At 41.2% G+C, this 16,149-nt stretch overlaps 1 protein-coding gene and 1 long non-coding RNA gene across 2 annotated transcripts; one reads left to right on the forward strand and one right to left on the reverse strand.

The window, feature by feature from the left end:
- Positions 1-254: 254 nt before the first annotated feature.
- On the forward strand, positions 255-2,428 carry LOC126798101 (UDP-glycosyltransferase 83A1-like). Its single transcript, XM_050524942.1, has 2 exons — positions 255-1,063; positions 1,463-2,428. The coding sequence occupies exons 1-2, from the start codon at positions 577-579 to the stop codon at positions 2,362-2,364; spliced, it is 1,389 nt and encodes a 462-aa protein (XP_050380899.1). The 5' UTR covers positions 255-576; the 3' UTR covers positions 2,365-2,428.
- Positions 2,429-13,203: 10,775 nt separating this feature from the next.
- Positions 13,204-14,825, reverse strand: LOC126798118 (uncharacterized). Its single transcript, XR_007672492.1, has 3 exons — positions 14,759-14,825; positions 13,756-13,833; positions 13,204-13,234 (listed from the first exon to the last, which is right to left on the reverse strand). It is a non-coding gene; the product is annotated as an uncharacterized LOC126798118 (long non-coding RNA).
- Between the last annotated feature and the right edge of the window lie 1,324 nt (positions 14,826-16,149).

Raw genomic sequence — 16,149 nt, forward strand, 5'->3', positions numbered from 1 at the left:
GTAGTCGCTCAATCCTAAACTCTTGTTGCTAAAATTCATGAGTAATAAAAATAATAATTCCTGAATGAGACACACATAAGAATACACCACATAAACATGAATTCAGCACAATAGGATACTTTAGCATCTAAATATAAACCAAACAGATTGGCCAATCAGATTGCTGATGTAAATGAGCATTTCACAGCTCTGTCTTTTGTGTTATCAAAATAGTACTGATTTTTGATAGAATTAAGAAAATATCTCTACATATTTTATGTGTTCAACCGTTTGTTCCACATGGAATGAAACGTAGTTTCATTGGTTACAGAACAAAAAGTATAAAACAAGGCGATGAAACTAAAGCCAATTCCCTGAAACTCTGAAAGCATCAACAAAGAATAAGCCAAAGAGGAAACAGACAATATACAAAATAATACACCTGCAAAGAACAAATTTGGTTGATCCCAACAAGGTGTATTCAAATAAGGCCAATAACCTAAAAGACAACACCAATTGAATTGCCTCCTCCTATTTATGATCTGATTAGGGAACTGGAATATACATCGATCTTAAGCTGCAAAATAATTTGAGAAAATGCGGAAGCCACATGTTGTAGCTATTCCTTACCCGGCACAAGGCCATGTAATTCCCTTGATGGAATTGTCACAGTGCTTAGTGAATCATGGATTTAAAGTCACATTTGTGAACACAGAGTTTAATCACAAGCGGGTCATGAATGCTACGGCTGATGAAAGCCATTTAAGGAATGCTCAAATTAAACAGGTTCCAATTTCAGATGGGTTAGAACTCTGGGAGGACAGAAATGATCTAGGAAAATTATCTGAGGCAATACAAAGAGTCATGCCTGTGAAGTTGGAGGAGCTCATAGAAAAGATCAACCAAAGGGAAAGTGATGAAGTCACCTGTGTCATTGCTGATGAGAGTTGCGGATGGGCACTGGAAGTGGCACGGAAAATGAAGATCAGGCGGGTGGTAGCATTTTGGCCTGCATCAGCTGCTGCTTTGGAAGTGATATTTTGTATCCCCAAGTTTATTCAGGAAGGAATTATCCACAAAGATGGTCAGTCATTCCTTTATCAATAACCTTTCAATATCATGCAATTATGTTACATTATATTCTAGTCAAAGGAGTTCTTAATTCAAATTGATCAAATTCACTCATCAAACTATGAAATATAGACTAGGTTGACAGAAATTTTTTATCAAGTGTGAAAAATTTTGCCGAGGTTTTTAGTGACTATACTGCCCAATTTTCTCACACACCATTGTAAATATGACAGATAATACTATGAGTCTATGATTGAATCTTTTAATATTTGGATTAAACACTACATAAGTCCACATAAAACATAAAATATTATTGTTCTGAATATAAGCTCAGTGTATACAGAAAACATATAGATAGCAGGGTCGCATTGATTTCTTACCAGTTACCATGGCCAATCAATTTGGCATGCAGGAACTGTCTTGAAAGACCAGATGGTTGAATTGGCACCAAACATGCCCACAATGAAAACCACAGACTTCATATGGGCATCCATTGGTGACTCAACCACTCAGGAAATCATATTCCAAGTTATGGAAAGAAGCAACAAGACTGTGAAACTGGCTGACAGACTAGTTTGCAACTCAGCATTCGATCTCGAACCAGCAGCATTCACCTGCTTGGAACCAACAACATTCACATTGGCACCAGACATCTTACCTATAGGCCCACTTTTGGCCAGCAGCCGTCTCGGAAAAACAGCCGGCAGCTTCTGGCCAGAAGACTCAACCTGCCTAGAATGGCTTGATCAACAATCACCTTCCACAGTCATCTATGTTGCCTTTGGAAGCTTCACAGTTTTTGACCAAACCCAGTTCCAAGAATTGGCTCTGGCTCTTGAACTCTCCAATATGCCATTCCTCTGGATCGTGAGGCCAGACATCTCTGAAACTACCCCCTACCCTGAAGGATACAAAGAGAGAGTTGGCTCTAAAGGGATGATGGTGGGATGGGCCCAACAGCAGAAGGTTCTGGCGCACCCTGCAATTGCTTGCTTCATAAGCCACTGTGGTTGGAACTCTACCTTGGAAGGTCTAAGCAATGGGGTTCCATTCTTGTGTTGGCCATATTTTGCGGACCAGTTCCTCAATGAGAGCTACATTTGTGATGTATGGAAGGTAGGGATGAGGTTTGATAAGAATGAAAAAGGGATCATCGCGAAAGAAGAAATCAAGAACAAGGTGGAACAAGTCCTTGGAGACAAAAGTTTCAGTGCTAGGGCTTCAAAACTCAAGGATCTAGCTATGATCAATGTCAAAGAAGGTGGGCAGTCTAACATGATCTTCAAGAATTTTATGGAATGGATGAAGTCATAGACGTGTAATTTGCGGGTTACTACGGGCTATGTAGTAGTCAGCCTGGACCAATGATATGGCTTGATTTTTGTGGAGCCCAATATAAGGGGGTGAAAAAAGTTATAATGTTTCTATGTTAAATCTCTAAATAAGAAAAAAAAAAGTTATAAAGAGGTAAAGTTGTAATCTTTAGATTAATAGCCAAACAGCCCAAACTTCTCAGTAGTCTATACAATTAAGTATAATCCACTCAAAAAGTTGTGACAATTGTGATTTTTTTTCCTCTCCAACATAAACAACCAAAAGTTTGTCTAGACGGTCAATCAGTCATAGGTTATTACAAACAATCAGCTTGCGTTTGAGCAAGTCTAATACAACTACAAAGTCACTATCGCTAAGACGCAATAAACATCTGTATATTTGTGTCACGATCATACTTACACAACTAAGAAACATAGATTGTGACATCTGATTCTTTTAAAGGGAGTTTTTATGCATACATCCTAAATTATCACCTAGGCCTCATTTTTTTCATATTAATGTTGAAAAAGTCAACGCATGTGAAATGACCAAATAGACATTAAGAGTACAAATATAAATTAAAAAAAATAAGATAACTTGAGTCTCAACTCTCAACTTCCACGACCTTAAAGACTAAGGAGGAGAAAATCCAACATACGAGCGATACAACATGGACAACATTAGAGATTTTGTAGTTGAGCAAAGCATCATTTTATGTCTTCGTACAAGAAGGTATGAATTTGTTGTTCTGTAATTCTATTTTCTCTATAAATTGATATATAGTATAACTCGGTATTTATATGGTTAAGAACATTATATTGAGTTCTAGTGATATAATAATTTTGGTTAACTATATTTGTGTGGTTTTTAGCTTCTAACTACAATGAGTTTATCAGTTCCACCACATTTGTCATATTTAATGATGGAGTTAAAGAACTTGGAGATAAATATATTTGACGATATACTATTGCAACAATTAAACAAGCTTTGAATCTTGACAAAATTTATAGACCTATTGAATAAAAAAATATCATTGTCAAATGTTCAAAATTAAAGGAGATTTAATTTGATTATGGACATTTTGGGAAAGATATGGAGGTCTAAATAACATTTCACTATATTATAAAAGCAAATTGGAGGTCCACTCATCAAAGAGGTCTAGATGTCAATTTAAGAGGTATGAATAGAAACTCAATCTTTTAAAATACATTAAAAGTGCTAGAATTTCTTTAATTTCCCACAATACTTTCCATACAAGATATCTTCTCGATATATATTGCATGCCTCAAATAAGGAGAAATTTCCTTAAGAAATGATCTCTTTGGAAACAATGCCATGCCATATCATTCCCTAGTAAGCTAAGGAAACATATATTTTAGGCTAAATTTTAAGAACGGTACATGACATTTGCCATACTAATAATTAAGGCTATTTTATTTTCAAAACTATCATTTAAGTACATAAACTATATAGTTCGATTTACTTTTGATACATATTACTATTCACTCGGTTAGTTGATATGGTTATTGATATACTTTCAGGGGCAAGTTGGTCTACTCATTAGTGATGAAGAAAGGAAAGCTACTCTTACTTGTTTTACATTGTTTATCTCTCACTTATTTGTCTGTGTAATTAAAAGCTTCCTTAAAATAATGTTGTAAGTGTAATCAATGAGATTATTGGTCTTGGGGTTATTAACAATTTTGTTTTGGGTATCTAGGTCTTAGGATTATAAATAATTTCTCCACCTCCTCCCCCATCTTGCTCTAAACCACAGTTTCTCATCAAATCTGGGTCTTTTCCTTGCATTTTGCTTCCTTTCTCCTCTTCTTCCTCCTCTTGCACAACCTCAATTATTAGTTCAATTAAAAGCTTCCTTAAAATAATGTTGTAAGTGTAATCAATGAGATTATTGGTCTTGGGGTTATTAACAATTTTGTTTTGGGTATCTAGGTCTTAGGATTATAAATAATTTCTCCACCTCCTCCCCCATCTTGCTCTAAACCACAGTTTCTCATCAAATCTGGGTCTTTTCCTTGCATTTTGCTTCCTTTCTCCTCTTCTTCCTCCTCTTGCACAACCTCAATTATTAGTTCAATCCACATGTTATGAAGGAGGAAGAGAAACCCATACATTTCAAAGAAGGAGGAGAGGGGGGGGGGAATTATTTATAACCTTAAGACCCAAATACTCATAGCAAAATTGTTAATAACCCCAAGACCAATAATCTCATTGATTACACTTACAACATAATTTTGATGAAACTTTCTATTACGTATACAAAGAAGTGAGAGATAAACAATGTCAAATGAGTAAAAGTAATTTTTTATTCTTCATCACTACTGAGAAGACCAACTTACCCCTCAAAGTACATCGGTAACCATAACCGAGTGGGTATCAATCTGTATCAAAAGTATATCGAAATATGTAATTTATGTATTTCTATGATAGTTTTGAAAGTAAAGTAACCTTAATTATTAGTGGGACAAAAGTAATGTACCGTTATTAAAATTTAGCCTATATTTTACCATGATTGACTTTCCTTTAAAAAGAGGGAAAATCTTATGGATCGAGATGAAAAAAAAAAGCCAAGTCATCATCATGATCAGTTTTTCCTAATCCTTCTAGTACTAGCCAAACGGTTCATAATATAAAGGTATGTCCTGTGGTAAAGATGCAAGAAATCTACCATATCTTACAATGGTCGAGGTCACAAACAATTCTGTTTGGTATGATTGCGAAGAAGATCGCGCTAAAGAGATCAGAACCAGATGTTGGTCCAAGCAATTCCCAGAAGATTTGATGAGCCCATTTTACAACGGCTATGCAAATCAGACTACCTTTCATTCAGACTAGTATGCCTATCTTGGCGAGCCGCTGTCGATATGGCAATTTCCAGCAAAAACTGTCCTCCTGCTCCTCCACTTCCATGGATAATTAGTCTTGATTTTTGTCGGAGATTTCGGGACAAAGATCATCGCTTTGTAAATGAAAAACTTCACGACGCAATGAGGAAGTCAGAACAGCTGAATGAGCTGACTGGTTTCATTTCCTTTTCTAGGCGCAGAGTTGTTGGGGCAATTGAGGGGTGGTTGATATGATAATAGTTCATAATCTTACAGCTGTCTACTTCTTGATCGAATCCAATATCGGGTGCCCGAGCGATGCTCCCATCACGATCCACCATTAATCACACACCTTTCACCTTCAAGAACTGAAAGTAGTAGCCTTTTCAGTACCTACAAGGTTGCACCGTTGTCTTGTTGCTAGCCTAAGTAAAACACACCGGTTGGCTTTCTGTATGCCCTTTGATAAATCTTGGACCGTTATTGTAACGACCCTAAAATTTCGAGCTTCAAACTCAAAATCTTAAAATCGTTAAACACAACAATAATCTCAATGAAATCGAAATCATTTTAATGTCGCAGCGGATCACATCTGAGTTTAGAATATAACTCAGTCAAGCCGATTATTACAAACTCAAATGATAATTCAACATATAACAAATGGAATTGTATAATCCTCACAACAACCTCACAAATAAAATCACACCAAATCACACACACAATCCACGCTGGAACCTCACCACGACTGGATGCGATCGACTTCGAGTCTTCGGAGTCGTCACTCAATCACCACTACTCAACACCTGCGGAAGTATCCCCTACACCATTGAAATTGGTGCACCGGGATTGCAACACAAACCCGGTAAGCTTTGCAGCTCGTATGAGTAAAATATTAAAATAACTCAAGTCTCATAAAAGACACAACTCCACATCAACACAGTATAATGAAAAATCATGAGAAAACGAGCAACCCATCTGGTTACTCTAATACTTTCACAAAATGGTATCTAATGAGCGCTGGTACACATCCGTTACCCCTCACTTAGTATACCGCTGATGTTGGGCAACCACCCGCCACCCAACATCCAAAACAAGCTGAGTACCCATGATCAGATAACCACCCGTTACCTCATGCAGTACTATGGCAGACAGACTAGAGCTCTAACTGTATCGTAACTTTCGCCCGGCCAAAGGCTAGGTTCCGACTTGCCTCACATGTACAATAATCTCACATCATATTGTACCACACATCACGTCCGAAGACAAATCACAATATTTCACATTTTCCGTGATAAAATCATGTACAATAATCACTCATCATATTGTACGTTTTAAAACTTTCACAATATATCATATAAAAATCATAACAGTATATTATATAGCAAACTATATATATTTGTATTTATTTACCATTTATACAATATATACATAGTCCACTATATCATATACATGTCATATTTCATAAACACCTGAAAAATTACGTACGATAATCTCACATCATATCGTACCATTAAAATCACACATGCACAATTTTTCTGTCACCGAAATGACTATTTTTAATGAATTAATAATAGTATGTAATTTAATGAACTATATATATATATATGTATTTATTACCATTATACTATATATATACGTAGTCCACTAAGTTATATACATGTTGTAATTCATTAAATAAACACACTTGCAAAAATGTTGAATCACCGCGAGGGTAGATTCGTAATTCAGTGAGATTTTACTCACCTTATTGACTTGAGCGTAATTCCACAATTCGCGATGCTAATTCCTTTCCTCGATTTAACGATCACCTTAAAAGAATAAGAAAAGAATTTAGAATCGTTTCGTAAACCTTTAAATGCCAAAACAGTAATATACGGTTACTGTTCAGCAATTTTGGTTTATACGAAGTTACTGTTCACTGTTCACTATTCACGGTTACTGTACAATATTCAATTAATACGTATTTCTGTACGTATAAATATTAAATACGTATTTCTGTACGTATAAATATTAAATACGTATTTCTGTACGTATAAATATTAAATACGTATTTCTGTACGTATAAATATTAATACGTATTTCTGTACGTATAAATATTAATACGTATTTCTGTACGTATAAATATTAAATACGTATTACTGTACGTATAAATATTAAATACGTATTTCTGTACGTATAAATATTAATACGTATTTCTGTACGTATACGTACGATTTAATGTAAATACAAATTCAGTAAATAAACATTTACTAAATTACCCTTTTTACAATTTACTTTTTACATTTACTGAAAGTAAATTATAATTACATTTACCGTAGGTAAAACTTAATTACATTTACCATACGTAAATAAAATTTACATTTACATTTACCGTTACACAGTAAATTACCAAAATACCCTTTCAGTCGAAACTATTTACACCGCCTCACACGGCGGCGCGTGTGGCACACGCGCCACCTCCGGCCGGCTGCGCGTGGGGCCCACGCGCCGAGGCTAACCACGGAGCGTGTGACGCCACCGCCGCCTCCAAATTCTCCCCCTCCTTCCCCTCTTCCTTCCTACGGTCCTAGGCCGTGCCTAGCCCCCTCCACTTGCCCACACGCGCCGCCTAAGGCGGCGGCATCCCCCTCTCAAGCTCTCCTCCTCCGATCTCCTCAATACGAATCCAACAACCACACAAAACACATCTAAGCATCAACACTACCGAATTAAACTAACCCTCACCTCAGTCGGCTTGAAAACCACCGGAGTAGGCTCGGTACGACGGAGCAGAAGACGCAAACGTTGGTGGAGCTCGGGCGTGGCACGAGAGGGCGAGTCGACTTCGGGGTTTCTTGTGAGGGGTGCTGCGACGCCTCCTAGGCCGGCGGTGAGGACCACGTCTCCCTGTGAAGGGAGATCGGTGGTGAACCGAGAGGGTGAGGGAGTGAGCTCGGGAAGAGGAAGAGAGGTGGAGGCGCTGCGTGACGACCGGGCTGCTTGCAGGGGATCTTGCGAGGGTATAGGGAGCGGCGGTGCTAGCCACGAATGGCTGAGGACGGAGGTCGGGGAGGGAGGCGATTCGGAAGGCAGAGAGGGGAGGGAAGGTCGGGTGGGAGAGAGAGAGAAGAAGAGAGGATGCGGCGGAAAAGAAAAGGGTTTCCTGTTATGGAAACCCTAGTTACAAAAATTCCCTTTATATACTAGTTTCCAAATCGGAAACTAACTTCCGACGCGAATAACTTTTACGTACGATGTCCGTTTCGAACGCGTCACATATCCATGAACTCGTATCAACGAGCTCTACAACTTCCGTGAAGAAAGTTTTCGAAATCGAGCAACGGATTAAAAGTCGATATAAACGTTCGGAAACGTAACGTTTTTCGATTAAAACATTCCGATAATGTATCCGTTACTCGTTTCCTATCGTCATAACCAAACACATCAATTCTAATTAAATTCCACAATTTTAAAGAATTCAAATCCACTCAAATGTTGTTTGAAATTTAGGGTTATTACAATCTACCCCCCTTAAAGGAATTTCGTCCCGAAATTCAAGCTCACTCAACAAACAACTGTGGATATCTAGTCATCATGTCTGACTCTAGCTCCCAAGATGCATCACCCTCATCATGGTGACTCCACAACACCTTGACTAGCCCAACTTCCCTCCTCCGTAGCTTCTTTGTGGATCTATCCAGGATACAAACCGGCTCGACAACAAAAGTGGCATTTTCCTTCACTTCAATGGTGCTATGATCGATCACATGTGACTCATCTGGTACATACTTCCTCAGCATGGAAATGTGGAAGACGTTGTGTACGCCCGACATGCTAGTAGGCAAGGCTAGTCGGTAAGCTAGTTCGCCCACCTTCTCAAGTATCTCAAAGGGCCCAACGTACCTCGGTGCCAACTTTCCTTTCTTGCCGAATCTCACTACACCTCTCATAGGTGAAACTTTCAAGAACACATGATCACCGACCTCAAATTCCACATGTCTCCTCTTCGAGTCTGCATAGCTCTTCTGTCTACTCTGAGCGGTCCGGATTCTATCCCGAATGATCGAGATCTTCTCAGTGGTTTCCTGAACCACCTCTGGACCCATCAGTGCCTCGTCACCAACTTCGGCCCAACAGATCGGAGATCGACATGGTCTACCATAAAGTGCCTCATAAGGTGCCATGCCGATGCTAGAATGGTAGCTGTTGTTGTAGGCAAACTCAATCAATCTCAAATGATCTTCCCAGCTACCCTTGAAGTCCAACACACATGCTCTCAACATGTCTTCCATCACCTGATTCACCCTCTCCGTCTGTCCATCAGTCTGAGGGTGAAAAGCTGTACTCATATCCAAGGTGGTGCCCATCGCCTTCTGCAAACCACCCCAGAACTTCGAAGTGAAACGTGCATCTCTATCGGAAACAATAGAAACTGGAGCACCATGAAGTCTCACTACCTCATCCACATATAGTTTCCCAAGCACGTCCACTGAGTACTTCATCGACACTGGGAGAAAATGAGCCGACTTCGTCAATCGATCGACAATCACCCATATGGCATCGTGACCCTTCTTCGATCTAGGCAACCCGGTCACAAAATCCATAGATATCTGCTCCCACTTCCAAAGAGGAATAGTCAGTGGTTTCAACATGCCAGCTGGTCGTTGATGCTCTGCTTTCACTTGCTGACATGTAAGGCACTTTGATACAAACTCTGCTACATCTTTCTTTATACCGTTCCACCAGAATTGTCTGCATAGGTCCTTGTACATCTTGGTGTTCCCTGGATGGACCGTATAGCGTGAATGATGTGCCGTACGAAGAACCTCCTCTCGAAGATCATCACAGTCTGGGACACACAATCTTGCCCCAAACCTCAACCCTCCATCGGGTCCAACTCTCCACTCAGAAGGACACTCATCAAGCGTATCAACTACAAGATCCGCCAACTTAGCTCGTGAGAGTCTATCCTGTGCCTGACCCTGTATGATCCTCGTGATCAATGTGGGTTGCACTGTGACACTACCAAGAAAGACCCTCGGTTCTCCTCCTGATGGTACCAAATCAAACTCTGATGCAGCTTCTAGCATGAACCATTCCTGGACCATAAGTGAAGCTACTACGCCTCTCGGTTTCCTGCTCAAGGCATCGGCCACCACATTTGCCTTCCCCGGGTGGTACTCTAATGTGAAGTCATAGTCCTTGAGGAGTTCCATCCACCTCCTCTGCCTCATATTCAGCTCCTTCTGTGAGAACAAGTACTTCAAACTCTTATGATCTGAAAAGAGTTGAAATTTCTCACCATACAAGTAATGTCTCCAAATCTTCAGGGCAAAAACAACTGCCGCAAGTTCTAGGTCGTGTGTCGGATAGTTCTTCTCATGAATCTTCAACTGTCTCGAGCCATATGCAACTACTCCTCCATGCTGCATTAACACGCAGCCCAAACCCTGGAGTGAAGCATCACTGTAAATGACATAGCCACCACCACTAGAGGGAATCGTCAACACTGGAGCTGTGGTCAGTCTAGTCTTTAGTTTGTTGAATGCTTCCTCACATGCATCCGTCCACACAAACGGAGTATCTTTCTTGGTCAACTTGGTCAATGAAGATGCGATACTAGAGAACCCCTCGATAAACCTCCTGTAGTAACCTGCCAACCCGAGGAAACTACGTATCTCTGTAGGGTTCTTTGGACGACTCCAATTCTTCACTGCCTCTACCTTTGCTGGGTCCACTAGTACTCCATCTTTTGAGACAACATGACCAAGGAATTTGACCTCTTCTTTCCAGAACTCACACTTCTCTAGCTTGGCATACAGTCTCGCCTCCTTCAAGGTCTGCAACACTGTTCTCAGATGCACCACATGTTCTTCTTGTGTCTTGGAGTATATCAGAATGTCATCCACAAACACCACCACAAACTCATCCAAGTACGGGCTAAATACTTGGTTCATCAAACTCATAAAGACAGCTGGTGCATTCGTTAGACCAAATGGCATGACGACAAACTCATAATGTCCATACCGGGTCCTGAAGGCTGTCTTCGATATATCTTCTTCCTTCACTCTGAGTTGATGATAACCGGATCTCAAATCAATCTTAGAGAACACTGTGGCACCCTTGAGCTGATCGAACAAGTCATCAATCCTAGGTAATGGATACCTATTCTTGATGGTCACCTTGTTCAGTTCTCTGTAGTCCACACATAACCGCAGAGAACCATCTTTCTTCTTCACGAATAACACCGGTGCTCCCCAAGGTGAAACACTAGGTCTAATGAACCCTTGGTCTAATAGCTCATCGATCTGTACCTTCAGCTCCTTTAGTTCATTCTGTCCCATTCTATAGGGCGCCTTTGACACAGGTGCCGTACCAGGTACTACATCAATGCAGAAATCTACCACCCTTCGAGGTGGTAGTCCCGGTATCTCTTGGAACACTTCACCGAACTCAGATACCACCACAATGCCTGCGATAGTCACTTTCTGATCCCCCGACTCCACGTGTGCTAAAACTCCTGATCTCATGGCGTTATCTGACCTGAGGCAACGATAACGAAACACTGGCTCCCCAGGTCTATGAAATGACACCACCATGTCAAAACAATCAATCACAGCATGCTGTGGTCTCAACCAATCAATACCCAAGATCACATCATAAGTGTGATCCGGAATCACAATCAACGAAGCAGAGAACTCTCTACTTCCAATCAAGATCGGACAAGCTTTGCAGATTGTCTCTAACTCAAGTGACACTCCAAGGGGTGAAGTGACACATAAGGCGTCCCCGAGAGGTGTAGGAATCAATCCTAGCATCTCCACTACTGAACTAGCAATGAAAGAATGCGATGCTCCCGTATCAAACAGCACTCTAGCAAGGTAGTCAAAGAGCGATAATGTACCTTCCACTCCTGTGTCTCGCTGACCCACTGCGAACACTCTAGCTTGGCCTGCTGGTAGCTGTCTCTGCGGCCGTTCCTGTCTACCCGGAAGTGGTCGGGTACAATCTCGAGCTATGTGCCCCACCTGCCCGCACCGGTGGCACCCTCCTCTCCTCGGTTTCGGACATGCTGAGGCGTAATGTCCCATCTCATTGCAACCATAACACCTCACTGCTGCTAATGGTCTGACTGGTGCTGCCCTGATAGCTAGGGGTGGTGCACTTATCGGGGCCTGATAGTGGGGTCTTGGCCTCTTCCATGACCTATCCCTCTGCCCTGAGTGCTCGCTGCCTGTATAGACTGCCTTGCCTTTCCCCTTCGCATCTCTGTTCCCCACATCACCCACTCGAGTCTTCTCTGCTTGCTCCAAACTCATAGCACTCTCAAATATCTGCTCCCGTGAAGTCAGGCAAAGGACTGATATCATGGTCTTGTACTCTTGTTTCAGCCCACGTAGATACTTCTGAGCTAAAGCAGTCGCACCCATAGGCCTGACATACCGATACAGTTGCGAGAATCGAGCATCATACTCTCTAATGGTCATGTCTCCCTGCACCAATGCCAGAAACTCCAACTCTAAGTCCTCCTGTACTGAGGCTGGAAAATACTTCTCTTGGAATATGGTGGTGAAATCTCCCCATGTGAATGTAGACACATCCACAGTCTGTCTCATGCTCTTCCACCAATCTAGAGCATCACCCTTGAGAAAGAATGTAGCTATCTTTCTCTTCTCAATCTCTGTGCACTCCATTAACTCAAAATAAGCCTCCATACCCTCGATCCAATGGTCAGCTACCATGTGATCTAGTCCCCCATGAAATGTCGGAGCTGACAGTGCACTAATATCCTTGATCAGCTTCAACACTCGACCGTCATCTCTAACCGCAGGAGCTGGCTCATCCTGCTCCTCCTGCGGAGCAGCCTCCTCATAGAGGTTCTCCACGTTGCGGACTCGACCTGTGGCCCTACCTCGACCTCGGCCTACCTGCTCTACCTGTGGAGCAGCCTCCTCATAAAGGTTCTCCACGTTGCGGACTCGGCCTGTGGTCCTACCTCGACCTCGGCCTCTCGCCCGTCCTCGGCCCTTGTCACCGTTCATCACCTTCAAAAACAATACACTTAGTCAATACTCAAGAAATCTCGAACTCAGCCAAAACAGATCCAAAGATTATAACTTAAAGATCATCGAAGTATCATCACAATACTCCCTAGAGGACCAAACCGTGAGGTATGGCTCCTAACACTCTCGCGTACCCGACGACATATCAATACCGGGGAGTATGTGATGGGAGCCCGCCTGCAGTCGGATCATCGCTCCCGGATGGTATTGATAATCGCCAAATACGCACTTAGGCTCTGATACCAACTGTAACGACCCTAAAATTTCGAGCTTCAAACTCAAAATCTTAAAATCGTTAAACACAACAATAATCTCAATGAAATCGAAATCATTTTAATGTCGCAGCGGATCACATCTGAGTTTAGAATATAACTCAGTCAAGCCGATTATTACAAACTCAAATGATAATTCAACATATAACAAATGGAATTGTATAATCCTCACAACAACCTCACAAATAAAATCACACCAAATCACACACACAATCCACGCTGGAACCTCACCACGACTGGATGCGATCGACTTCGAGTCTTCGGAGTCGTCACTCAATCACCACTACTCAACACCTGCGGAAGTATCCCCTACACCATTGAAATTGGTGCACCGGGATTGCAACACAAACCCGGTAAGCTTTGCAGCTCGTATGAGTAAAATATTAAAATAACTCAAGTCTCATAAAAGACACAACTCCACATCAACACAGTATAATGAAAAATCATGAGAAAACGAGCAACCCATCTGGTTACTCTAATACTTTCACAAAATGGTATCTAATGAGCGCTGGTACACATCCGTTACCCCTCACTTAGTATACCGCTGATGTTGGGCAACCACCCGCCACCCAACATCCAAAACAAGCTGAGTACCCATGATCAGATAACCACCCGTTACCTCATGCAGTACTATGGCAGACAGACTAGAGCTCTAACTGTATCGTAACTTTCGCCCGGCCAAAGGCTAGGTTCCGACTTGCCTCACATGTACAATAATCTCACATCATATTGTACCACACATCACGTCCGAAGACAAATCACAATATTTCACATTTTCCGTGATAAAATCATGTACAATAATCACTCATCATATTGTACGTTTTAAAACTTTCACAATATATCATATAAAAATCATAACAGTATATTATATAGCAAACTATATATATTTGTATTTATTTACCATTTATACAATATATACATAGTCGACTATATCATATACATGTCATATTTCATAAACACCTGAAAAATTACGTACGATAATCTCACATCATATCGTACCATTAAAATCACACATGCACAATTTTTCTGTCACCGAAATGACTATTTTTAATGAATTAATAACAGTATGTAATTTAATGAACTATATATATATATATGTATTTATTACCATTATACTATATATATACGTAGTCCACTAAGTTATATACATGTTGTAATTCATTAAATAAACACACTTGCAAAAATGTTGAATCACCGCGAGGGTAGATTCGTAATTCAGTGAGATTTTACTCACCTTATTGACTTGAGCGTAATTCCACAATTCGCGATGCTAATTCCTTTCCTCGATTTAACGATCACCTTAAAAGAATAAGAAAAGAATTTAGAATCGTTTCGTAAACCTTTAAATGCCAAAACAGTAATATACGGTTACTGTTCAGCAATTTTGGTTTATACGAAGTTACTGTTCACTGTTCACTATTCACGGTTACTGTACAATATTCAATTAATACGTATTTCTGTACGTATAAATATTAAATACGTATTTCTGTACGTATAAATATTAATACGTATTTCTGTACGTATAAATATTAATACGTATTTCTGTACGTATAAATATTAATACGTATTTCTGTACGTATAAATATTAAATACGTATTACTGTACGTATAAATATTAAATACGTATTTCTGTACGTATAAATATTAATACGTATTTCTGTACGTATACGTACGATTTAATGTAAATACAAATTCAGTAAATAAACATTTACTAAATTACCCTTTTTACAATTTACTTTTTACATTTACTGAAAGTAAATTATAATTACATTTACCGTAGGTAAAACTTAATTACATTTACCATACGTAAATAAAATTTACATTTACATTTACCGTTACACAGTAAATTACCAAAATACCCTTTCAGTCGAAACTATTTACACCGCCTCACACGGCGGCGCGTGTGGCACACGCGCCACCTCCGGCCGGCTGCGCGTGGGGCCCACGCGCCGAGGCTAACCACGGAGCGTGTGACGCCACCGCCGCCTCCAAATTCTCCCCCTCCTTCCCCTCTTCCTTCCTACGGTCCTAGGCCGTGCCTAGCCCCCTCCACTTGCCCACACGCGCCGCCTAAGGCGGCGGCATCCCCCTCTCAAGCTCTCCTCCTCCGATCTCCTCAATACGAATCCAACAACCACACAAAACACATCTAAGCATCAACACTACCGAATTAAACTAACCCTCACCTCAGTCGGCTTGAAAACCACCGGAGTAGGCTCGGTACGACGGAGCAGAAGACGCAAACGTTGGTGGAGCTCGGGCGTGGCACGAGAGGGCGAGTCGACTTCGGGGTTTCTTGTGAGGGGTGCTGCGACGCCTCCTAGGCCGGCGGTGAGGACCACGTCTCCCTGTGAAGGGAGATCGGTGGTGAACCGAGAGGGTGAGGGAGTGAGCTCGGGAAGAGGAAGAGAGGTGGAGGCGCTGCGTGACGACCGGGCTGCTTGCAGGGGATCTTGCGAGGGTATAGGGAGCGGCGGTGCTAGCCACGAATGGCTGAGGACGGAGGTCGGGGAGGGAGGCGATTCGGAAGGCAGAGAGGGGAGGGAAGGTCGGGTGGGAGAGAGAGAGAAGAAGAGAGGATGCGGCGGAAAAGAAAAGGGTTTCCTGTTATGGAAACCCTAGTTAC

This window comes from Argentina anserina, chromosome 6 (genome assembly GCF_933775445.1).
Source record: "Argentina anserina chromosome 6, drPotAnse1.1, whole genome shotgun sequence".
Taxonomy (NCBI): domain Eukaryota; kingdom Viridiplantae; phylum Streptophyta; class Magnoliopsida; order Rosales; family Rosaceae; genus Argentina; species Argentina anserina.

What these genes read in the sequence shown, in the direction of transcription:
- LOC126798101 (XM_050524942.1), top strand. Translation starts at nt 577, where the DNA reads ATGCGGAAGCCACATGTTGTAGCTATTCCTTACCCGGCACAAGGCCAT. An exon ending in AGGAATTATCCACAAAGATG is followed by an intron (nt 1,064 to 1,462) that starts GTCAGTCATTCC and finishes TTTGGCATGCAG; the next exon opens with GAACTGTCTTGAAAGACCAG.